At 41.7% G+C, this 26,608-nt stretch overlaps 1 protein-coding gene across 2 annotated transcripts; it reads left to right on the top strand.

The window, feature by feature from the left end:
• The first annotated feature begins 983 nt into the window (after positions 1–983).
• LOC127662347 (adhesion G-protein coupled receptor G2-like) lies at positions 984–22,307 on the top strand. Of its 2 annotated transcripts, XM_052153477.1 has the most exons (18): positions 984–1,148; positions 1,241–1,303; positions 1,605–1,688; positions 1,769–1,927; positions 2,009–2,065; positions 3,662–3,697; positions 3,791–3,865; positions 9,012–9,738; positions 15,484–15,652; positions 15,733–15,873; positions 15,965–16,072; positions 16,155–16,191; positions 16,269–16,369; positions 17,084–17,205; positions 17,450–17,715; positions 19,685–19,772; positions 19,842–20,125; positions 22,142–22,307. In XM_052153477.1, the coding sequence occupies exons 1-18, from the start codon at positions 1,085–1,087 to the stop codon at positions 22,291–22,293; spliced, it is 2,733 nt and encodes a 910-aa protein (XP_052009437.1). In that variant the 5' UTR covers positions 984–1,084; the 3' UTR covers positions 22,294–22,307. The 2 variants fall into 2 exon arrangements, with proteins under 2 accessions (XP_052009437.1, XP_052009438.1); XM_052153478.1 differs by lacking the exon at positions 22,142–22,307 and having other exon boundaries at positions 19,919–20,116.
• Positions 22,308–26,608: the final 4,301 nt, after the last annotated feature.

Below are 26,608 nucleotides of genomic sequence, written 5' to 3'. Positions count from 1 at the left end.
CAACCCCTCTCTACCCTCCACCCCCAATCAACAACTATTGGGCATGAGTAACCAACCCCGTCTCTACCCTCCACCCCCCAATCAACAACTATTGGGCATGAGTAACCAACCCCGTCTCTACCCTCCACCCCCCAACCAACAACTATTGGGCATGAGTAACCAACCCCGTCTCTACCCTCCACCCCCAATCAACAACTATTGGGCATGAGTAACCAACCCCTCTCTACCCTCCACCCCCTATCAACAACTATTGGGCATGAGTAACCAACCCCCTCTCTACCCTCTCTACCCTCCACCCCCCCCATCAACAACTATTGGGTATGAGTAACCAACCCCGTCTCTACCCTCCACCCCCCCCAATCAACAACTATTGGGCATGAGTAACCAACCCCGTCTCTACCCTCCACCCCCCCAATCAACAACTATTGGGCATGAGTAACCAACCCAGTCTCTACCCTCCACCCCCCAATCAACAACTATTGGGCATGAGTAACCAACCCCTCTCTACCCTCCACCCCCCAATCAACAACTACTGGGCATGAGTAACCAACCCCTCTCTACCCTCCACCCCCCAATCAACAACTATTGGGCATGAGTAACCAACCCCTCTCTACCCTCCACCCCCCAATCAACAACTACTGGGCATGAGTAACCAACCCCTCTCTACCCTCCACCCCCCAATCAACAACTACTGGGCATGAGTAACCAACCCCTCTCTACCCTGCACCCCCCAATCAACAACTATTGGGCATGAGTAACCAACCCCTCTCTACCCTCCACCCCCAATCAACAACTATTGGGCATGAGTAACCAACCCCTCTCTACCCTCCACCCCCAATCAACAACTATTGGGCATGAGTAACCCCCCTTCACAGTTAGGACTCAAATAAACTTTATTTGCATGTTTGCAAATGTTGTTGACTCTTCTTGCGGCTCTGAGCTGTGGCACATATTTCCTATGAATCCATCTGTGTACAGGCAAATCTCTCTCTTGTTGTGTTTAGTTGAACTGTAGCAGAATAATCCCAAATGCTTGTAGACAACACAGTTAAACACTCGTGTCTCCGGCAGGCCGCTTGGAATAATGTCTCATGTAAAGCAGATTTTCTTGTGGGTACTTATCGTATACTGCACTACATGTCAGATAAGTATGTTGCCTTTACTTGCATTTATCAGCTTATAGAAAGCATCAATAGAGATGAATATGACCTGTAGCCTTATAATGATGTCTTTTGTGCAGGATGTACAAAAATAATGATCGTTGGTGACCATCTGACCAATACAAGTTGTTGTGCATATCCAGGTAGATGTGATATATTTTTGTCATCGTGGTTTTACACCATCGTCAAGATTTTCTTTAAATGTATATGAATGTATAAGAGTAAGTGTTTATTGTAGGTGCTGTAACTGGTCGGCATTTCCAACCAGTTTCCACCTTATTTATTCACCGTTTGGCTTCACAAAGTCATTTTTAGGTATATTTAAAAGGTTCTGCAGTGTGACAAAAAACTTCTCAAAATAATGTCACATTACAACCCAAATGTGCTTATGACAGCCGACACATTGAGTCACAAAGTCTTTATATTTATTCTGTATTTCCCCAGTTATAAACAGCACATGTCAAACAAGCTCCGGCACGGAGATGGGGAATTTCTGCATAATGAACGTTGGACAAAACATTTCTAAAGGTGCAACACATTTGACTTTCAAGATCATTCAATGTCTATTATCAAATGCAAAATGTTCAAATCCTTTCTGTTGTTTCCAGGATCTTGCAAAACACTAGAAGGCAGAAAATACAGTTTCAAAATCAGAAAACTAAATGGGACTTATGAGGTACTAATGGATGAGCTCGTTAAAGACATACATCTGTGGTTTATACCGGATGATCTGAAATGTTTGCCATCAGGAGTCCTGAATTCAACAGGTTTGTGTCACACTATGACTCAGCATAACTATATGAACACAGAAGTCTCAGAGTAATAATGACATCTCTCCTCTACTGCAGCGTTCCCACCAGCAGCGAACAGCACATCGGGAACAACAACTATCAGCACAACACAAGGTGAAGAAGGTCACATGTGTAACAGTTTGCAATGACAATCACATAATACACAAACAACTAATAACATGAATTCAAAATGAACGAATCACTCTCAGAGACCGCTCGTTCTTCTGAGTCACATAAAAGATTCGTTAAAAATGAACGAATCACTCTCCGAGACCACTCGTTCTTCTGAGTCACATAAAAGATTAGTTCAAAATGAAAGATTTGTTCAAAATGAACGAATCACTCTCCGAGACTACTCATTCTTCTGAGTCACTTAAAAGATTCGTTCAAAATGAACAAATCACTCTCCGAGACTACTCGTTCTTCTGAGTCACATAAAAGATTAGTTCAAAATTAAAGATTTGTTCAAAATGAATGAATCACTCTCCGAGACTACTCATTCTTCTGAGTCACATAAAAGATTAGTTCAAAATGAAAGATTTGTTCAAAATGAATGAATCACTCTCCGAGACTACTCGTTCTTCTGAGTCACTTAAAAGATTTGTTCAAAATGAACGAATCACTCTCCGAGACTACTCGTTCTTCTGAGTCACATAAAAGATTAGTTCAAAATGAAAGATTTGTTCAAAATGAATGAATCACTCTCCGAGACTACTCGTTCTTCTGAGTCACTTAAAAGATTTGTTCAAAATGAACGAATCACTCTCCGAGACTACTCGTTCTTCTGAGTCACTTAAAAGATTCGTTCAAAATGAACGAATCACTCACCGAGACTACTCGTTCTTCTAAGTCACTTAAAAGATTCGTTCAAAATGAACGAATCACTCTCCGAGACCACTCGTTCTTCTGAGTCACTTAAAAGATTCGTTCAAAATGAACGAATCACTCTCCGAGACCACTCGTTCTTCTGAGTCACATAAAAGATTAGTTCAAAATGAAAGATTTGTTCAAAATGAACGAATCACTCACCGAGACTACTCGTTCTTCTGAGTCACTTAAAAGATTTGTTCAAAATGAACGAATCACTCTCCGAGACTACTCTGTCTGCTGAGTCACATAAAAGATTCGTTCAAAATGAACGAATCACTCTCCGAGACTACTCGTTCTTCTGAGTCACTTAAAAGATTCGTTCAAAATGAACGAATCACTCTCCGAGACTACTCGTTCTTCTGAGTCACTTAAAAGATTCGTTCAAAATGAATGAATCGTTCGTGAATGACCCTTCACTCATCACTGCCTGTTCGGCACCGTTTCGTGGCTGGGCCACCGGGAAAAGTCCCTGTTCTCCACATTGCCAGTCCACCCCTGTCACTCTGTCAGTGTGTTACTGCCTGACATTAAAGCGCAACAAAGTCAGCAACATTTTGCAGATTTGTCGCTTTTAACTATTTTTTTCATGTATTTTTGAATAATTTCGATTTGGAAATAAAATGAGCGTCATGGACTTGAAATCACTCTTCTAAAAACCCATTAGACCCATGGCACATTACCCTTCTGGATTGGCATCATGAATGAAGGAACATCTATATGTTACTTTGTGTTGAGTACAATATTAGTTCAGTAACATGAAGGCTGTCACTGCATCTCAACATACACAGATTAAACAAATATCTCTGGTTATGAATCTTACTATTCTGGTTGTTGTTTCAGATCATTCCTGTACTATCTGCCCGTGTGGTGGTACAGGTACTGTAATTTAAACAACCGTTTTATTGCATTGACTTCTTCATATATGATTTAATAATGATATTGTATTTTGTGCTGTCATGGTTTCTTGAGGTTGTTCGGGAAGTCCTGCTGTTGATCCTGAGGTGTCATGTATAAACAGTACATATGATGAATGTATGTGCAAAGGTAAATATGAATGATTAACACATCTCCAGAATATCACTGAAGTTGACTGTTGAGTTCCTCAGCTTAGACATTTGTCAACAACGGCTGAGCAAACCTTGATTCCGTTTTATCTTTGAAGTGATGCATTTACTAAACAACCTTTTCTGCTTGGGGGGGGGTTTGATATTCATGCCCAAAAGTTGTTGAGTGGGTGTTGGTGGGGGGTGTTTGATATTCATGCCCAAAAGTTGTTGAGTGGGTGTTGGTGGGGGTGTTTGATATTCATGCCCAAAAGTTGTTGAGTGGGTGTTGTGTGGGGGGTGTTTGATATTCATGCCCAAAAGTTGTTGAGTGGGTGTTGGTGGGGGTGTTTGATATTCATGCCCAAAAGTTGTTGAGTGGGTGTTGGTGGGGGGGTGTTTGACATTGACCCGGACAATAATTTTTTTCCTCTACTAATATTAATTGTAAGTATTATACTAATGCACAGTATAATACTGACTTGATTACAAAGGGTAAATTGTCTATTGTCCATTTCAACAGTCAAGTATGTACTCCAATTATAGTGAAATACGTGATTACTTAGAGTCATTTATTCATCCTTTTAGTGTCATAGCAATATCCGAAACTTGGTTTAAAGATGACAAAGGAATCAACTTTGAAATAAATGACTATGTCCTCAACTACATTAACAGACAAAACAAGACGGGAGGTGGCGTTGCACTGTATGTCCATAAAACAATACATTTCTCAATAGTAAATAGTCTGTCAATAGCACTTGATAATGTCCTGGAGTGTGTAACTATTGAACTAAAAAATGAAAAGCAAAAGAATATTATTATAAGCTGTGTCTATAGGTCACCTGGATCAAGTGTAGACTTATTTAATGAATGGATGGTGAAATTGTTTTCTGAAGATAAAAATAAGCCCTTATTTGTGTGTGGGGACTTCAATATTGACCTTTTGAACTCAAACAACCACAAACCTACCTGTGAATTTGTTGATAGGATGTATAGTATGTCCTTATTTCCATCCATCACAAAGCCTAGTAGGATTACCTCTCACAGTGCAACTTTAATCGATAACATCTTTACTAACAACCTTTTAAACAAAACAGTTAATGGGCTATTGATCTGTGATATCACTGACCACTTACCAGTCTTTACTATATATGACTGTAATGTTTCTAAACATATTAAAACTTGTAATGTGCACTATAGACAGTACGAACTGAGGAAGCTATTAATGCATTTAATGAAGAAATAAGGTCACAAGATTGGAATACTATTCATGGAGAGATGCAGACTGATGTGGCTTACAATCATTTTATAGAAATATTTACTTCCTTGTACAACAAGCACTGTCCCTTCAGAGTATTTAGTAAACCGAAAAAAATCTAAAATGCCCCTGGATTTCCAAAGGCCTGCTGAATGCATGTAAGAAAAAAATAACCTCTATAAATTGTTTGTCAAATCAAAATCCAAAGATGCTGAGGACAGATACAAGCTGTACAAAAACAAATTGACAGCTATAATGAGAATGGCGAAAAAACATTATTATGAAAAACTATTAATTGCTAATAAATCTAACATAAAAAGAACCTGGGCAGTATTAAATAGTGTCATTAAGCAAGGATCGAATATAACGGAATATCAAGAATATTTTGATGACTCTAATGGAGAAAACAATGATATGAATAAATTAGTAAATGATTTTAATAATTTCTTTGTAAATGTTGGTCCTGATTTAGCAGCTAAAATTCCTAACCAAGAATTGAAGTTGAACACTGTAAGGAATGACCGTACTATTTTTCTCTCTCCTGTCAGTGAGTGTGAAATAATGAATATTGTTCAAAAATCCAAAAACAAGTTCTCTACAGACTGTCACTCCATCGATATGGTACTAATAAAAAAGACAATTAAAAGTATTATAAAGCCTCTAACACATATCTGTAACCTGTACGCTTAAAAACGGCTGTGTGCCAAGAAAAATGAAAATTGCTAAGGTCATACCATTGTTCAAAAATGGAAATAGGAATCACTTTACTAATTACAGACCCATTTCTCTCCTTCCCCAGTTTTCAAAAATCCTTGAAAAGGTTTTTGACAAACGGTTAGAAATTTTACATATAAGCATAAGCTAATTAATGAAGGACAATATGGGTTCAGACCCAATAGATCTACTTCGATGGCCATAATTGACGCCTACAGAAGAAATATCGAAGGCTCTAACAAACAAAAAACATGCAATAGGAATTTTTATAGATCTCAAAAAAGCTTTTGATACCATTAATCATGATATATTACTTAAGAAATTAGAACTATATGGAATACGGGGGTTGCTGGGAAATGGGTGAAAAGTTATTTGAGCGACAGAGTACAGTTTGTTCAAATGGGTGAATTCTCTTCTGGATGTCTTGACATTGCTTGTGGTGTCCCGCAGGAGTCAGTATTGGGCCCCAAATTATTTAATTTATATATTGATGATATTTTCAATGTTTCTCAATTGGTTAAATGTGTATTGTACGCTGATGATACAAATATTTTTTATAGTAATGATAGTTTGGAGCGACTGATTAGCGTTATAAACAAAGAACTAAGTAAATTAAAAAAATGGATGGAAAGCAACAAATTATCCTTAAACCTAGATAAATCCAAAGTGATGTTTTTTGGAAAGTATCAAGCTGATTCGCAGAAACTGGTTGAGATAGACGGAGTACACATTGAAAATGTTCAGGAAATAAAATTTTTAGGTGTAACGATAGACAACAAGCTAAGTTGGAATGCCCACATCAGACATATTACAACTAAAGTCTCCAAAAGCCTTGCCATAATAAGTAGAGTTAAGCATATTCTTGATTATAATGCACTCCATACCCTGTATTGTGCTTTAATACAGCCATATTTAACCTACTGTGTTGAGGTATGGGGCAATAATTACAAAAATGTAATACAGTCACTTTTTTTGCTACAGAAAAGAGCTATACTGAATTATACACAAGGCAGCCTATTTCGAACACACAAATCCACTCTTTCTTAAATCCAAGCTATTAAAAATGCAGGATCTTGTAAAATTATATAATGCACAGTTCATGTTCAAAGCGTATCACTATTTATTACCTGTGAACATTCAAAATATGTTTTCTCATAAGGAGCAGTCAGTACAGTTTGAGAGGATTTGGAAACTTTGTGGTCCCAATGGCGGGTTCCACCAGGAGGAGTTTTTCTATGTCTGTTTGTGGGGTTACTTTGTGGAATAATCTGGGGCTTGAATTAAAGCAGTGTCAAGGCATTCACAATTTCAAACGTCTTTACAAACGAAAGGTCTGGTTCCATTACAATGACATTGTGCTTTGATTGTATTCATGTTGTGTGGATTGTTGGATTAGTTATTATTTAGTTACCCTTGTGGTATTCCGTCTACCATTGTTGGTAGTTGTTAGATCATTATGTACTCTTGTGGTATTCCATCTACCATTGTCGGTATTTGAAAATCATTGTTATGTACCCTTGTGGTATTTAGGTCTACCATTGTTGGTATTTGATTATCATTGTTACCTGTGGAAATATCTGTATATTATTAATATGTATGGTATGAATGTGTGGTTTTGACTTGTGCAACCACTGTTTCTAAATGAGGTATTATTATTGCTATTATTATTATTCTTTTTTTTTTAATTATTATTATTTTCTCTTTGAGATTATTGATGAAGGAAGCAGCTATTTTTTGTTTGTATAAATTCTTTGATAGACTGGGGTGGGGTTTAATAAGTTTTACTTCTTCCCACTCCATTTTCAAGCATAAGTGTATAAGTTATTATTATTGTGTATCTTTTCTGTTGTCACACTATTTTTGCTTGAAAATAAATAAATAAATAAATAAATAAAAATAAATAATATTCATGCCCAAAAGTTGTTGAGTGGGTGTTGGTGGGGGGTGTTTGATATTCATGCCCAAAAGTTGTTGAGTGGGTGTTGTTGGGGGTGTTTGATATTCATGCCCAAAAGTTGTTGAGTGGGTGTTGGTGGGGGGTGTGTTTGATATTCATGCCCAAAAGTTGTTGAGTGGGTGTTGGTGGGGGGTGTTTGATATTCATGCCCAAAAGTTGTTGAGTGGGTGTTGGTGGGGGGGTGTTTGATATTCATGCCCAAAAGTTGTTGAGTGGGTGTTGGTGGGGGGGTGTTTGATATTCATGCCCAAAAGTTGTTGAGTGGGTGTTGGTGGGGGGGTGTTTGATATTCATGCCCAAAAGTTGTTGAGTGGGTGTTGGTGGGGGTGTTTGATATTCATGCCCAAAAGTTGTTGAGTGGGGGGTGTTTGATATTCATGCCCAAAAGTTGTTGAGTGGGTGATGGTGGGGGGTTTGATATTCATGCCCAAAAGTTGTTGAGTGGGTGATGGGGGTGTTTCATATTCATGTCCAAAAGTTGTTGAGTGGGTGATGGTGGGGGGTGTTTGATATTCATGCCCAAAAGTTGTTGAGTGGGTGTTGGTGGGGGGTGTTTGATATTCATGTCCAAAAGTTGTTGAGTGGGTGATGGGGGGGTGTTTGATATTCATGTCCAAAAGTTGTTGAGTGGGTGATGGTGGGGGTGTTTGATATTCATGCCCAAAAGTTGTTGAGTGGGTGTTGGTGGGGGTGTTTGATATTCATGCCCAAAAGTTGTTGAGTGGGTGATGGTGGGGGTGTTTGATATTCATGCCCAAAAGTTGTTGAGTGGGTGTTGGTGGGGGGTGTTTGATATTCATGTCCAAAAGTTGTTGAGTGGGTGTTGGTGGGGGGTGTTTGATATCGATGCCCAAAAGTTGTTGAGTGGGTGTTGGTGGGGGTGTTTGATATTCATGCCCAAAAGTTGTTGAGTGGGTGTTGGTGGGGGGTGTTTGATATTCATGCCCAAAAGTTGTTGAGTGGGTGTTGGTGGGGGTGTCTGATATTCATGGCCAAAAGTTGTTGAGTGGGTGTTGGTGGGGGTGTTTGATACTCATGTCCAAAAGTTGTTGAGCGGGTGGGGGGGAGTTGGGTGTTCGATATTCATGCCCAAAAGTTGTTGAGCGGGTGGGGGTTTCAATCTTGATTTTGATAAAAAACTAAATTCAGTCCAATTGTCCATTTCTCAACCAGCCTTATAAGTGAAATCAACCCCTTTATTTTTTCTGTGTGCTGAAGGGAGAGAAGGAAAAAAATATGTTCTCATGGTAAATGGGACAGAATTTAACTGCACGAATTGCTGCAAACCACCTAATATGACATCCACTACTCCAGCCAATCCATCCACGGCAACCAATCCATCCACGACAACCAATCCATCCACGGCAACCAATCCATCCACGACAACCAATCCATCCACGGCAACCAATCCATCCACGGCAAGCAATCCATCCACGGCAAGCAATCCATCCACGGCAACCAATCCATCCACGGCAAGCAATCCATCCACGGCAAGCAATCCATCCACGGCAACCAATCCATCCACGGCAACCAATCCATCCACGGCAAGCAATCCATCCACGGCAACCAATCCATCCACGGCAAGCAATCCATCCACGGCAAGCAATCCATCCACGGCAACCAATCCATCCACGGCAAGCAATCCATCCACGGCAAGCAATCCATCCACGGCAAGCAATCCATCCACGGCAACCAATCCATCCACGGCAACCAATCCATCCACGACAACCAATCCATCCACGGCAACCAATCCATCCACGGCAAGCAATCCATCCACGGCAAACAATCCATCCACGGCAAGCAATCCATCCACGGCAAGCAATCCATCCACGACAACCAATCCATCCACGACAACCAATGAAGTGATTCCAGTTGAAGGAATTATCAATATTACTTCAGAGTATCAAGAACCAACGAATGGGGAAACCGATCCTCTCCAAGCATCGTAAGTAGGCCTGCACGATAATGGTTAAAATGATAATCAGGATTATTCTGTCATTTCATATGTCCTGAGGGCTGCACGAAGTGGACAAAAAAAAAAAATCACTGTTGCTTCTGCTTGAATACCAATTCTAAAATAATAATAAAAGTTAAAAAACTTGTGTTTAACATGCCGTTGAAGCTGTTTAATCTACAAACGAATAAAAGAGTCACACTGTAGATTGTTAAAAATGTAGCCCTGTTTAACATAATTATAATTATTGCAATATACATTAGTAATATATTCCAGTAATAATGTTTCAAGCCTTTATTTTGACGGGAAAATAAAGGGAGTGTGTGTTGTTGATTCTGGAGCACAAAGCTGTCTGCTTCTGTCCCGCAAACCAGTTCTTTCGAACGGTTTGTTTCAATAAACTGGTTCAAAAACGGATTCAGCAGTTTTACACCTAAAGCACCCAATACAGACACTGATATGTTCTAGGTGTCTAAACTAGTCTTAATCAACTCACCCTTTTCACAGAAACAACGATCCAGCTCTTAACAACTTCAAATATAATCTGCATGTAAAAAACATTTCCAGTTACAACCTAGAGGCTGCAGCCTTTAGCCTCCTTGTTAGCACACCCACATCCCACGCCGGAGAAGAAGTTTCGAGTCCCCTATGGAGCGGGTAGAACAGGAGCCTCATAATGTTGCTGTGACCCGGATGGGACTGAGGTTTAGGGGGGTGAGTGTAAAGATGGTCAGTGGATAGATAATGTTGCAATGTCACTCTCCTGACCTCAAGAGGTGCACTAGTGACTGATGCTAGAAGCTGTAGCCTTTAGCTTCCTTGTTAACACACCTGCCTCCCATGCCAGAGATGCAAGTTCCAGTCCTGTATGGAGCAGGTAGAACAGGAGCGTCACAATGGTGCCGTGACCCGGATGGGAGTGAGGTTTAGGGGGGGTGAGTGTAACAGTGGTCAGCTGGTAGATAACTGTGCAATGTGTGTAAACCTCACTCTCCTGACCTCAAGTGGTGCACTAGCGACTGATGCTAGAGACACTCTATCTTGGCCAGGACACTCCTGTAAAAGAGATTTTAATCTCAGTGAGGTTTTTCTCCTGGTTAAATAAAGGTTTAAAAAAAAAAAAAAAAAGGAGACTGTAGCCGTTAGCCTCCTTGTTAGGGCACCCACCTTTCTCGCCAGAGATGTCGGTTCGAGTCCCGTACGGAGCGGATACAACAGGAGCATCACAATGGTGCCCTGACCCGGATGGGAGTGAGGTTTAGGGGGGTGAGCATAATGGCTAAAGCACAGGGCTGTTAATCAGAGGGTCCCTGGTTCGAATCCCACGGCCACCACCATTGTGCCCTTGAGTAAGGCACTTATCTCCAGGTTGCTCCGGGGGGATTGTCCCTGTAATAAGTGCTCTGTATAATACATTGGTAATCAGAAGGTTGCTGGTTTGATCCCCACAGTCACCACCATTGTGTCCTTGAGTAAGGCACTTAACTCCAGGTTGCTCCGGGGGGATTGTCCCTGTAATAAGTGCTCTGTAAGTCGCATTGGATAAATGTGTCTGCCAAATGCATACATGTAAATGTAAATGTCCCAATGTTGTTCTTAAGGGTCAAATTGACCCCTTTTTTATGTTCAATTTAAAAAGCTTATAATACAGGCTCTGTTTGCTCGATTTCCCAACTTTTAGCCTTAGGTCATTCCACTAGATGGCAGCAAACACTAGAAAATTTATACATATCTATCACAACACATATCTGAATAGCAGGGGGCACCCCAACATGGTTTGTGACTCTGCCCATAGACATCCAGTCTTTTTGGGAAGCCCCGCCCTTTCCCCCTGTATTGTGGAATACTGTATCTCAGTCTCTGAATGGACTACAAATGTCCTGAAATCTTGGTGTCATTTGAAGAAGAACCACCTCAGGTTTACAGGTGAATTACACAAATGTGCAACTAAATCTGTAGTAACCTCCTCCAACCCACCACCACCTGTTGAGTCCCGTCCTGCACGGGGGGTAGGCTCCTCACCCCTGCCTCCTCCAGCGGGATATGACCGTTCCGAGTACAACTTCTTCAGACTGCCAGACGAGGGCTTACGCCAAAGAGAGACATTACTGTTTTATATTCATCAAATAAATGTCATCTTAAATTTCAATCCAGTCTGCGAGTCTTCCTTCTGAAGAGAGCGTGATAGGACAGGTGAAAAATGGACTTCGGAAGAGCTTGTAATTTGTTCTGTCATCCTTAGGGTGCGTTCACGCTTGTAGTTCGGTTCCCTTGGTCCTCTTGGTCCAAAAATAAAAATGATAAATTTAGTCCTGGTTCATGTAGCGTTCACACGGCCATTTTTAACACTGAACCAAACGATACAAAACCAAAGGCATCAGGGAAAAGTCACGACCTGATTGGACAGCTTTTATGATGTATATTTTTTGACGGAACTTCCCGAACATCCAATACAATGCTGGCGAAATGCGCTCTTTGGATGTATATATGTATATATGGTGGTATTTTTACCATCTGGGAACTAACAAAGAGCTAATCAAATGTGTAAAGGAGTCAAAACAGTGGCAGGAATTCCTCCGTTGCACACACAAATGAAGATATGCTGCAAGGACGTCTGATGGGTGGTTCTGACGCGTGTCCCGAACTGTAACGGGCAACATCGCTCCTATGATGAGAAGAACCAGGTATACTTGAGGTCAGTATTAGACAAATGACTTCCTGTTTTTGGTTCGTTTAGATGTCTTTGGTCCATGTTGCGTTCATCAATCGGACCGTATCAGAGTTCGTTTGGAAGCGGACCGAGACCCGCTATTCAGGCTCGGTTTGCTTGTTTAGTGCGCACCTAGGCTCGGGTGACAGCATTCACACTTGTTCAAATGTACTGCACTCAGGGCTGGACTGGTAATCTGGCACACCAGGCATTTTCCGGGAGGGCCGACGCACTTTTGGGATGATCAGGGGCAAAATGGCCATCGGGAGAACCGAGCGTGCCGGTGGTTCGGCCGCGAAATGTGCCATTGACAAGCGACAATGAGGCGCTGCGTTAACCAGAAAAGAACAGCGAACACCCCTGTGGAGCGGAGGGGGGCGGGGCCGGGTTGGAATATCGCGCCCAGACCTCAATCGGCCTGATGAGGCGCGCGAGGGATAAAGGTGGCCGGTGACGATGGTTAGAGAGAGAGAGAGAAATACGGGCATGTCCGTCATGTGTGTGTTTATGTTTATGCTTTTGGTTTGAGTTTAATTAAATTATGATTTATATTGACAAGCCGGATCTCGCCTCCTCCTTGCCCATCCTTTAACTGTGTTACATTGGTGCCGAAAGCCGGGAAGGAGGAGGGATGCCCGTGGAAGAGTCCTGGACACTGCCGTCCACCCAGGGGAGCGCCGCTGCCATCTGCCGGGTGACGGAGTAGCCCGGATGCGGGGAACGGCCGCCATCCACAGGGCAAGTGGGGACTGGATACCCCGACCGCCTGGAGCGATGGAGCCGCTGCCGGGGGCGGAGGAGTCCCCCAGAGACGCGGAGGGGTCGAGGGAGACCGCCATCCGCGAGGGGAGGAGGGAACAAACTCCCCGACCGCCTGGAGCGGTAGGGCCGCTGCCAGTGGCGGAGGAGTGTCCCCATTTGCTGCCAGAAAAGTGGAGGGGTGTTCTGTCCACTGGGGGTCGAAGGTTTGACTCCGGTTCGCCTGGGGTTGGAGCGGCTGTCGTCCGCCTGAGTGTGAAGGAGTGTTCGAGGACCACGCAACAGTACATCAGGTATTCTCTCTCTCTCTCTGTCGCACCGTTGTTGTTGTCTTCCCCTCCTGTCTCCTCCCAGGGCGAGGAAGGCGGGGATGACCACACAGGATGCAAGATACACCCCAGCCCAGGGATAGGGGGGGATGTACTTCATGCCGGTGGCACCCCGGCCTGAGATAACGCCGGGAGGAGTGTGGAGCGGAGGGGGGCGGGGCCGGGGGATAAAGGCGGCCGGTGAAGATGGTTCGAGAGAGAGAGAATTACGGGCATGTCCATCATGTGTGTGTTTGTGTTTGTGCTTTTGGTTTAAGTTTTCATTAAATTATGATTTATGTTGACAAGCCGGTTCTCGCCTCCTCCTTGCCCATCCTTAACAGTGTTACAAAACCCCGTGCTCAACAGTTGGTAAATGGTAAATGGTCTTCACTTATATAGTGCTTTTTTGAACCTTAGAGGTTACCAAAGCGCTTTACACTGTGTCCCAATCACCCATTCACACACATGCACCAATGGCATCAGAGCTGCCATGCAAGGCACTAGCCTGCCATTGGGAGCAACTTGGGGTTCAGTGTCTTGCCCAAGGACACTTCGGCATGTGGGCCGGGAATCAAACCGCCAACCCTGCGATTGGCAGCCGACCCGCTCTACCACCTGAGCCACAGCCGCCCCGGCTTGTGCCAGTTGCCATGTAAAATCCAGGGCCGATTTCTCTTCCCAGTCCAGCCCTGAACGCACTAACAGAGCAATCGAACCAAACCTGCCAAGTGTGAACACACCTGTTGCAGGGCGGAGGGCGGGGCCGGGTCGTGATCTTACACACCCGGTCCGGTATTAGGCTAATTAAGCCTCCGTGAGGGATAAAGGTCGACTGCAGAGGATCGTGCGGGAGAGAGAGATAATTTACGGACATGTCCGTCATGTGTGTTTATGTTGTCTTTTAAGTTTATCATTAAAACTATTATTTATATTGTCAAGCCGGTTCTCGCCTCCTCCTTTCCATTGGTCCCTTTACACTGGTGCCGAAGCCCGGGAAGGAGGAGGGATGCCCGTCGCGGAGTCCTCGACACTGCCGTCCACCCAAGGGAGGGAGTAGACTGACCGCCCGGACGCGGTGAACGGCCGTCGTCTGCAAGGCGAGTGGGTACTGGACTCCCCGACCGCCTGGAGCGATGGAGTCGCTGCCAGGGGCGGAGGAGAGCCCTGCCATCCCCCAGAAATGCGGAGGGGTCGATGGAAGACCACAGTCCGCGAGGGGAGGAGGGAAGTGCCACTGCCAGGGGCGGAGGAGTGTCCCCACGAGTCGCCGAGAACGCGGAGGGGCATTCTGACCGCCGGGGGTCGTGAGTCTGACTCCACCACGCCCAGGGAGAAGCAGCTGTCATCTGCCTGAGAGGGTGGAGTAGTGATCGAGGACCATGCGACGGTGTATCGGAGAACCGGTGAGTATTTTTTATTTTTTTTATCTCTCTCTCACTGTCGCTTTGCGTTGGCCTTTTCCCTCGTTTAAATTTTACAGTGTTTTTTGGGGGGGTACTACACTGTTACAGGAAGAACCACCCCCCCCCAGTTTAATTATTTCTGTTTCCCTCCCCTTGTCCCCTCCCTCGTCCAGGTAGATGGGGATGACCTGCCGGCAGATGGGGCTTAGGGCACGCCCTCCCCCAGGGAAAGAGGGGGGGGGGGTTGTACGTCATGCCGGGGGCTCCCCAGCCTGAGAGAACGAGGGAGGAATGTGGCAGGGTGGAGGGCGGGTTTGTGATCATACATACCCAGTCCCGTATTAGGCTAATCAAGGGATAAAGGTCGACTGCAGAGGATCGTGCGGAAGAGCGATAATAGCCCATAATAAATCACCAATACCGTAGATGGGTGTTCTTAATTAACCGTGATCACAGATCAAATATGATTAATCGTGCAGCCCTAATGGTAAGCGTGCTCTTCTGTCACCGTTCTAAACTCTTACAATACCATGTGATTAAAACCATTTTTCAGAAACACTCTGGACAAACTGGAAAAACTGACGCACCTGATGGAAAGAGAAAACCAAAGCAACATGGCGATTGTCATAGGAGAGGTTAAAGGTCTTCTGCTCAGACATGTCAAGAAAAAAGAGACCCAAGACGTCAACATCTGCTACTCGTCAATCGATGACATGATGAACGTAAGGATTGAGAGAAACTGAAATGATGTCACTCTGGTTTACGGCTTTTAATAAATCCTTTATCTTGATCTTGTTCACAGGTCGTTGTGAGTAACAACCTCGAGGAGCTGAAATATCCCTGGTTTGTGAAAATATCCAAGGAGGCGTTCGATAAATCCCATTTAGAGAACAACGGAAGCGCATTTGTTGGAGTTCTACGGTTCATGAACATGGGAAACAATGTACACATGATGAGCAATGTTGAATAGATTCTGTCATTATTTACTCACTGTGATGTTGTGCCTGTGTTTAATCGTATGGTTTCTGATTTAGGATGGAAATCACCCAGTTTTGAATAATGAGGTTTACGGTATAACAATGGGCGCCAATATCTCCAATCTTACCAACAATATTGACATTTTAATCAAACAGGAGAATCTGGTAACGAAGGTTTTGTTGAGGAACATGCATTGTAATAATGACCAGACTGTGACGAAATAATAAATGTAATATGTTCTTGCAGGATGGTAACCTGTCCTGCAATTCCTGGGATGGGAGAGGTAAACATGATGTCTGCATTACAGCATTCACTTAAAATCAGTCTCTCTCTCTCACTGTTCTTTCCTCGTCTTTACAGGTAACCTGGAATGGACCAGATTTGGCTGTAACACCACAAAGATCAACAACGGCACCATAAAGTGCTCATGTTCACATCTGACGTTCTTTGCAATACTAATGGTGAGAAGTCTTCTGAGAGGACAGTTCAATTGCTCAGGGGGGTTCTAGTATTATTATTATTATTATTATTATTATTATTATTATTATTAGTTTAATAAATGTTTTAAGGTCATCTATATACCAGCGCAGGGTCCAACATTAACTCATTGTGCTGCATGTTGCTGATTCAACTAAAAAGAGTAATTTGTTCAGAATCGGACTACACTGGATGTGCTGTATGTTGTTGATTCATTAAAATGAATCAACTCAGAAGAGTCATTTGTTCAGAATCGGACAAGACTGGATGCGCTGTATGTTGTTGATTCATTAAAATGAATCAACTCAGAAGAGTCATTTGTTCAGAATCGGACAAGACTGGATGCGCTGTATGTTGTTGATTCATTAAAAAGAATTAACTCAAAAGAGTCATTTGTTCAGAATCGGACTACACTGGATGTGCTGTATGTTGTTGATTCATTAAAAAGAATCAACTCAGAAGAGTCATTTGTTCAGAATCGGACAAGACTGGATGCGCTGTATGTTGTTGATTCATTAAAATGAATCAACTCAAAAGAGTTATTTGTTCAGAATCGGACTACACTGGTTTTGCTGTATGTTGTTGATTCCCTAAAACGAATCAACTCAAAAGAGTCATTAGTTCAGAATCGGACTACACTTAGTTCTCCTGTCTGTTGTTGGTTCTATTTAATGAAGTCTGTTGTGTGATTCCTTCAGTCTCTGCCAGATGCAAACCGCACAGCGCAGTATGTGGAGTCATTGACCTACATCACCAATATCGGTTGCGGCTTCTCCATGTTCTTCTTGGGCATTGGCCTGTTCATGCATTTCCTGTTACGGTAAAGTATACGTTTGGAAGTATAACACATCATCTTATTCATAAAATCCCTTAGACTTACATTGAAGGAGGGACATGTTTAGAACAGTAAACCACTCCAAACACCTTAGCAACTGCATAGCAACACCCTTGCAACCACCCTTAGCATTGTGGCAAGCTTAGCAGCGGTCAGCAACACCACGTACATTTTCATCAGATAGTCTTCAAATTTGGAGGTTCTTATATTATGATAATTTTCTTCATAGGAAAGCCAAATCAAATCAGGCCACGAAGATCTTGATCAACATGTTTGTGGCTTTGTTTCTACTGAACTTATCGTTTTTGTGCAATGAGAGTATCGCCAACACTCAAGACAACTCTGCGTGCATCGCCATCGCACTGATCATGCATTACTCGATGCTGGCGACCTTCACCTGGTTCTTCGTTCAAGCCCTTCACATGTACATGTGGCTCATCAGACAGAACCTCACCACCAAAAACTACATGAGGAAGATCAGCGCGGTGGGATGGGGTGAGATATAGTCCAGTTAGCCACATTGTTTACATGGGCTGCAGTCACTGTAAACTAAATGTCAAAAATATTTGATCGATAATCGCCTTAAAAAATATAGCGATGTCCTATTACATCGTCAACCCCCCATCACATCTATTTATGCATATGTGCATAGCGTATACAGCGGTCATGTGACAAAAGAACGAACGACTCGGACCAAAAGGGTTGAAAGGTGAACTAACGATGCAGTTTTCACGTAACAAACGAACCAACCACAAAGAACACACTAGCAACGTTTAAGCAGCACCCTAGCAACCACATTAAACACCTTGTTAACTGCCAAGATACTATTCAAATTGCCTTAGGAAGTGCCTAGCAACTCCTTAGCAACCACAATGAGAATGCATTAGAAACAGATTTGCAGAAACCTAGCAACCACTTAAAACGCCATGGTAACTACCTTAAAACTATTCAAAACACCTTAGCAACCACACAGAATACATCAGCAACTGTTCAGCAGTGCCCTAGCAACCACTTAAAATACCTTTTCAATTGTCTATAAACACTATTTAGAACACCTTAGCAATTGCCTAGCAACTCCTTAGCAACCACAATGAGAATGCATTAGAAACAGTTTAGTAGAAACCTAGCAAACACTTAAAACGCCATGGTAACTACCTTAAAACTATTCAAAACACCTTAGCAACCACACAGAATACATTAGCAACTGTATAGCAGAGCCCTAGCAACCAGTTAAAGCACCTTGCTAACTGCCAAGAGACTATTCAAATCACCTTAGCAACTGCTTTAGGATCTCCTTAGCAACCACAAAGAGAATGTATTAGCACCCTAGCAACCACTTAAAATGCCTACTACCTGAATTTTTTTTGAACAGCTTGGCAACCACCCAGCAACTCTTTAGCAACCACAAAGAACACACTAGCAATGGTTTAGCAGTGCCCTAGCAACCGCATAGAAAACCTTGCTATCTGCCAAGAGACTATTCAAATCACCTTAGCAACTGTCTAGAAGCTCCACGGCAACCACAAATAACACACTAACAACAGTTTAGCAGTGCCCTAGTAACCATGCAAAACACCTTGCTAACTGCCAAGAGACTATTTAAATCACCTTAGCAACTGCTTTAGGATCTCCTTAGCAACCAAAAAGAGAATGTATTAGCAACGGCTTATCAGCACCCTAGCAACCACTTAAAATACCTTTTCAATTGCCTATAAACACTATTTAGAACACCTTAGCAATTGCCTAGCAACTCCTTAGCAACCACAATGAGAATGCATTAGAAACTGTTTAGTAGAAACCTAGCAACCACTTAAAACACCATGGTAACTACCTTAAATCTATTCAAAACACCTTAGCAACCACACAGAATACATTAGCAACTGTTTAGCAGCACCCTAGCAACCATTCAGAATACCACAGCAATAGTTTCGCAACACAGTAGCATATCACTTTTTTAGTTGTCGTATTCTCTATCCTCAGGTTTGCCATTTTTCCCTAATAAAGTGCTTAATTAAATCCTAAGCGATTTCAGCTGTTCTACTTCCACTGAGCTGTTGAATTAGCCACGCCCTCTCTTTCCAAAACCCGCCCTCCAAAGATACCAAATGAGCTTTATTGAGACCAATATTGATCAGAAATGTCAACTGACTGCTGTTATGAACAATATGGCATAAAAATGGCATAAAGCCTCAATAGTGCGCTGCAACTACAACACTATGAGAACGTGCAAAATGATTGACAGATTGAAAGCGTCATTGTCTGTGGCCCGCGGACACATTTCTATTGGCTGTTTACAGAGTCTAGAGCAATCACAGAGACCGGTGAGATATCTCACCACACTTATTTCATTCACATCTTTCAATGAGTTGGAAAAATGTTTGTGACTTTCCATGAAAAAAGCACTTTTAATGTTCTGACCCTTGATTAGAGGATCTGAACTGAATTTGTCTCCATTTGTTTCCAGCGTGTCCGGCTCCAATCGTCCTGATCATCGTTTCTATAGGAGAGTATAAAAGAGTGTCCATACAATCAACAACGAAACCCACACAGATGTAAGTTGTGCTTGAATGTCACAAATGCACGACTGAATCAAACTTTGAAACATTGTCTTCTAATTACAGGTGCTGGATCACAAATCCTTACGTTCACTACATCGTGAACATCGGATACTATGCTTTGGTTTTTGTTTTCACGGCAGGAATCTTCATCATGATGCTCACAAAGATTATCCAAGCGAGAAACATTATAGTCGGTGAAATTAAGAAAGTCACGTTTAAGAAACAGCTAACGATGATTTTGAGTCTTCTCTTCCTGTTCGGCTTGACGTGGGGAATCGCGTTCTTCAGTTTTGGGCCGATGGTCATTCCGTCATACTACATCTTCACTGTGTTGAACTCCTTTCAGGGTATGAGATATCACATTAAATACCATGATGCATCATATTTCCTGGTCTGAAGCATCAATCAAAATTCAAAATATTCAAATATGCTTCATTAGACCACAAGTCTATGTATAATGTCTTAAAGGGACAGTTCACTCCATAAATGAAAGTTCTGTCATTATTTCCTCACCCTCATGTTGTCTCAGGTGTGTTTGAGTTTCTTTCTTCAGCAGAACACATTTGAAGTAATATAGTAAAATATCTCAGCTGAGACGGTCCTTATAATGCAAGTGAATGGAGATTTCTCTTTTAAAGCTCCAAAAATCACAGACAGTCAGAATAAACGTCATCCATACGACTCCAGCGGTTACATTAATGTCTTATAAAGCAACACGATCGATTTTAGTGCGAAAAAGAGCAAAAAACTGCCATAATAATATTATATATTATTAATAGTAATATTATAGTAATATTAAAGCACTTAACCGGTCAATAAAAAAAAAAAAAATAATAAAATAAAATAATATATATATATATATTTACATTTCTTGTTGCACTTAAATCTGTTTTGTATACTATTCTGATGATAGTGAAACTTTGTAATATGGCACTTTTTGTACCACTGTCTCCCTAAGATGATTCGCTGATGTTCTTCCTCTTTTGTAAGTCGCTTTGGATAAAAGCGTCTGCCAAATGAATAAATGTAAATGTAAATGTAATAGTGTATTGATGATATTACACACACACACACACACACACACACACACACACACACACACACACACACACACACACACACACACACACACACACACACACACACACACATATACACACAGACACACATACATACACACATAAACAAACACACACACACACACACACTCTCTCTCTCTCTCTCTCTCTCTCTCACACACACACACTCTCTCTCTCTCTCTCTCTCTCTCACACACACACACACACACACACAAACACACAAACATACACACTCTCTCTCTCACACACACACACACACACACACACACACAAACATACACACACATACACACAAATACACACACTCACACACACACACACACTCTCTCTCTCTCTCTCTCTCACACACACACATAAACACACACACACACACACACACAAACATACACTCACATACACACACACACACACACACACACACACACACAAACATACACACGCACTCACATACACAAACACACACACACACACACACACACACATCACATACACACACACACATACATACACAAACACACACACACACAAACATACACACACTCACACAGCACAAAATTGGCTAAGCTGTAACATACATATAGCTGGAGCAACCAGCCCCTGTTTCTCGTCCTCCTTGCTAGGGGTACTTCTCTAATGCCCCCCCTACGATGATTCGCTTCTGCTGTTCTCCTCATTTGTACGTCGCTTTGGATAAAAGCGTTGGCTAAATGAATAAATATGAAATGTGAGAGGGTGGAGTCCAAGCGGTCTCTCATGTGACTTATTCGTGTTGCCATGGATACAGATGTAATCTCACGTGCTCCACTCACTAGAAACGTCCAGGATAAACACACAAATGTGAGTAAATAAACAGATAATATAACAGATCAAAACCAACGAATCTTCTGTGCAGTGTTCCTCCTTCTTACTTGTAAACAGCGCTGTTTCTCCGGCTGTCGCACGTGCGCCAGTTCTCACGTGTCTAACGTGCCAACGCGATTACATCACACGTGCAGACTGATGCTGACCGGCAGCATTATTTAGAGTTAAAAAGTACTTAAATATTGATAATTTTTGCACTAAAAGTGATCGTGTGTCTTTAGAAGACATTAATGTAACCGCTGGAGTCATGAGGGTGAGGAAATAATGACAGAATTTTCATATATGGGGTGAGCTGTCCCTGTAACATTGTGACTGAATGTGGCATTTGACCACAGTTTAAAAATCACAACTTCAATGAAATCTGTTACAATTGTTTTAATTAGAGAGTGTTTGTTAAAATAAGATTGATTTCTTTCTTCCCAGGATTCTTTCTGTTCTTGTATTATTATCACATTCGTGACGATGTAGAAGGGAGCTTCTCTGATGACCCGGACAGCAGCACCTCCAGTTCCACCAAAACCATTCAATCCAGCATTAATACACAGAGCAATGTATATGATAATATTCATGAATAATAATCATGAAACGCTTGATTTCATACTTTCTCAACTACCCGTAATGTGACCGAACACGAGATTGAACACTAAATAAGCTGTGATAATCATAATACAAGTGCAATATTGCTTCTAATATGACTAATGACTTTGTTATTTTTATTTATTTAGTGTTTGCCTTGTCTATAAGTGTGATGCCTTGGCACTAGAATCTGTTTCATCTGTAGGTTATGGTTGACAGATGAATGACGGATGATTGACGGATGAATGACGGATGAATGACAGATGGTTGACAGATGATTGACAGATGATTGAGAGATGAATGACAGATGAATGACAGATGATTGACAGATGATTGACAGATGATTGAGAGATGAATGACAGATGAATGACAGATGGTTGACAGATGATTGACAGATGATTGAGAGATGAATGACAGATGATTGACAGATGATTGACAGATGATTGAGAGATGAATGACGGATGAATGACAGATGGTTGACAGATGATTGACAGATGATTGACAGATGAATGACAGATGAATGACAGATGATTGACAGATGATTGACAGATGATTGAGAGATGAATGACAGATGAATGACAGATGATTGACAGATGATTGACAGATGATTGAGAGATGAATGACAGATGATTGACAGATGGTTGACAGATGATTGACAGATGGTTGACAGATGATTGACAGATGAATGACAGATGGTTGACAGATGAATGACAGATGGTTGACGGATGAATGACAGATGAATGACAGATGGTTGACAGATGGTTGACAGATGATTGACAGATGAATGACAGATGGTTGACGGATGAATGACAGATGGTTGACAGATGGTTGACAGATGGTTGACAGATGAATGATAGATGAATGACAGATGGTTGACGGATGAATGACAGATGGTTGACAGATGGTTGACAGATGGTTGACAGATGAATGACAGATGAATGACAGATGATTGACAGATGAATGACAGATGAATGACAGATGAATGACAGATGGTTGACAGATGGTTGACAGATGGTTGACAGATGGTTGACAGATGGTTGAGAGATGGTTGAGAGATGAATGACAGATGGTTGACGGATGAATGACAGATGAATGACAGATGGTTGACGGATGAATGATAGATGAATGACAGATGAATGATAGATGAATGACAGATGAATGACAGATGATTGACAGATGAATGACAGATGAATGACAGATGGTTGACAGATGGTTGACAGATGGTTGAGAGATGGTTGAGAGATGAATGACAGATGGTTGACGGATGAATGACAGATGGTTGACGGATGAATGACAGATGAATGACAGATGATTGACAGATGAATGATAGATGAATGACAGATGAATGATAGATGAATGACAGATGAATGACAGATGATTGACAGATGGTTGACAGATGAATGATAGATGAATGACAGATGAATGACAGATGAATGACAGATGATTGACGGATGATTGACGGATGATTGACAGATGGTTGACAGATGATTGACAGATGGTTGACAGATGGTTGACAGATGGTTGACAGATGGTTGACAGATGCGTTTACTGTTGCTGGCAGCTACTGAGCATGCTCTATATATATTATTTTATCACAGAAATGAGTTTGGGGCTACTGTAATACTAGTTATGTAAAGTCATGAGCATTATTTCATCAAAGTGTCTATTTGAAGACTATTCTGAAGTAGTGAAGCTTTAGTGTGGTGTAAAGCATCAACTAGGTTTGGGGACACTCAAAGGCTCTGATCGGGGGACCTGAGCAACCTCCCAGGCTTTATAGATAAGTTATAGATTAGTTATGTTGTGTTATGGTTATGTTAAGGCTTAATTTTCTATAGAGCAGTCCAATGGGGGATTTTAGGACATTTAAGACATTAATGCATGATTTACTGTAAAGCTGCTTTTATGTTTTGTTAAAACGGCTGCACAAATAAAAATTACTTTAATATATGAAATAATGCACAATGTTCTTTCTGGGCCTTTTTCGCTTATTAATGTAAATGTAATGTATTAATGGTAGGTCCCTATTCATTTCGGCGACGGATAGATAGACGGACAGACTGACGGTAGGAATGGGGCGACGGTAGAAAAGTGTTGTCACACTTTTACTCCAATGAAGATTTGCATTGCCACATACCTTTTGTAGTTCAGTGTAGTTCGATTCCTGAACAAATGACTCTTATGAATCAGTTCCTTTGAATCTACAGCATGAAACACTTAGCGTGACCAGTGTAGTCCGATTCCTGAACAAATGACTCTTATGAATCAGTTCCTTTGAATCTACAGCATGAAACACTTAGCGTGACCAGTGTAGTTCGATTCCTGAACAAATGACTCTTATGAATCAGTTCCTTTGAATCTACAGCATGAAACACTTAGCGTGACCAGTGTAGTCCGATTCCTGAACAAATGACTCTTATGAATCAGTTCTTTTGAATCTACAGCATGAAACACTTAGTGTGACCAGTGTAGTCCGATTCCTGAACAAATGACTCTTATGAATCAGTTCCTTTGAATCTACAGCATGAAACACTTAGCGTGACCAGTGTAGTCCGATTCCTGAACAAATGACTCTTATGAATCAGTTCTTTTGAATCTACAGCATGAAACACTTAGCGTGACCAGTGTAGTTCGATTCCTGAACAATTACTCTTATGAATCAGTTCCTTTGAATGTACAGCATGAAACACTTAGCGTGACCAGTGTAGTCCGATCCCTGAACAAATGACTCTTATGAATCAGTTCTTTTGAATCTACAGCATGAAACACTTAGCGTGACCAGTGTAGTTCGATTCCTGAACAAATGACTCTTATGAATCAGTTCCTTTGAATCTACAGCATGAAACACTTAGCGTGACCAGTGTAGACCAATTCCTGAACAAATGACTCTTATGAATCAGTTCCTTTGAATCTACATCATGAAACCCTTAGTGTGACCAGTGTAGTCCGATTCCTGAACAAATGACTCTTATGAATCAGTTCCTTTGAATCTACAGCATGAAACCCTTAGTGTGACCAGTGTAGTCCGATTCCTGAACAAATGACTCTTATGAATCAGTTCCTTTGAATCTACAGCATGAAACACTTAGCGTGACCAGTGTAGTCCGATTCCTGAACAAATGACTCTTATGAATCAGTTCTTTTGAATCTACAGCATGAAACACTTAGCGTGACCAGTGTAGTCCGATTCCTGAACAAATGACTCTTATGAATCAGTTCTTTTGAATCTACAGCATGAAACACTTAGCGTGACCTGTGTAGTTCAATTCCTGAACAAATGACTCTTATGAATCAGTTCCTTTGAATCTACAGCATGAAACACTTAGCGTGACCAGTGTAGTTCGATTCCTGAACAAATGACTCCTATGAATCAGTTCTTTTGAACTTATCACGCTATATGGGGCAAGTTGTCACAATGGAACTTGCCACTAAAACAAAACTGATAACAGTCAAAAGTAACAAAACGTAGTTTTTTCCCCCCAGCAAATATCGTATACATTTATGCCATTTCAAACACGTGACAACCTGCCCCGACCTGAACATTGCAATTATGTAATGAGAAAACACACATTTAACTCCAACTCTTATGGTTACTAAGGTATAGCCTTGTGACATCTCCTGCCTCAGAATGACAGATTGACAGAGCAACACTAGAGGGAGCTGTGAGGTCATGATGAATCTGGAGTTGAGAGACATGACGGAGCTCACAGACCACATAATGACTCAATATGTATTGCAGTTGTGATACACAGTGACAAACAACCAATCTGAGATGACCTCTGACCCCTGATGCTGTAGTCTATTTGTTTGTTTGTTTATTACATCACAGAGATTTGCAGGTGGGCTCTTTTGACTTGGGCCTATAAAAACTCTAATCACCTAGCAACCACTCAGAACACCCTAGCAACCACACATCAATGCCCTGGGAATCACCCACAGCACCCTTGCATTGTGTCTGCAGATACTGTCTTATTTATTATTATTATCTGTAACATCGGACATTTTTCTTAGTATGAGCTTTAGGCTCAGTGACACACAATTTCACACAATGTATGAGTTTCAGATTTAAAGAGAATGTTAATGAGTTGATTAGATGTATGTTTTTAACATGAAAGTATGACAAATGTTATACATATATATACTTAGACAAAACTAGGAGGTAAAATAATCCCCCTTAAAAAAAAATCCAGGGGGGCAAATATTGCCCCTTAATGGGAAAAGATCATTTCTGACATTGATTCACATGGGGAGGGATCTTTTGACTTGGGCCAATAAACAAACACCCTAGCAACCACTTAGCAACGCCCTGGCAAC

This window comes from Xyrauchen texanus, chromosome 22, assembly GCF_025860055.1.
Source record: "Xyrauchen texanus isolate HMW12.3.18 chromosome 22, RBS_HiC_50CHRs, whole genome shotgun sequence".
Lineage (NCBI taxonomy): Eukaryota > Metazoa > Chordata > Actinopteri > Cypriniformes > Catostomidae > Xyrauchen > Xyrauchen texanus.
The sequence above is the reverse complement of the archived record's forward strand: the minus strand, read 5'-3'. Positions and strand labels throughout refer to the sequence as shown.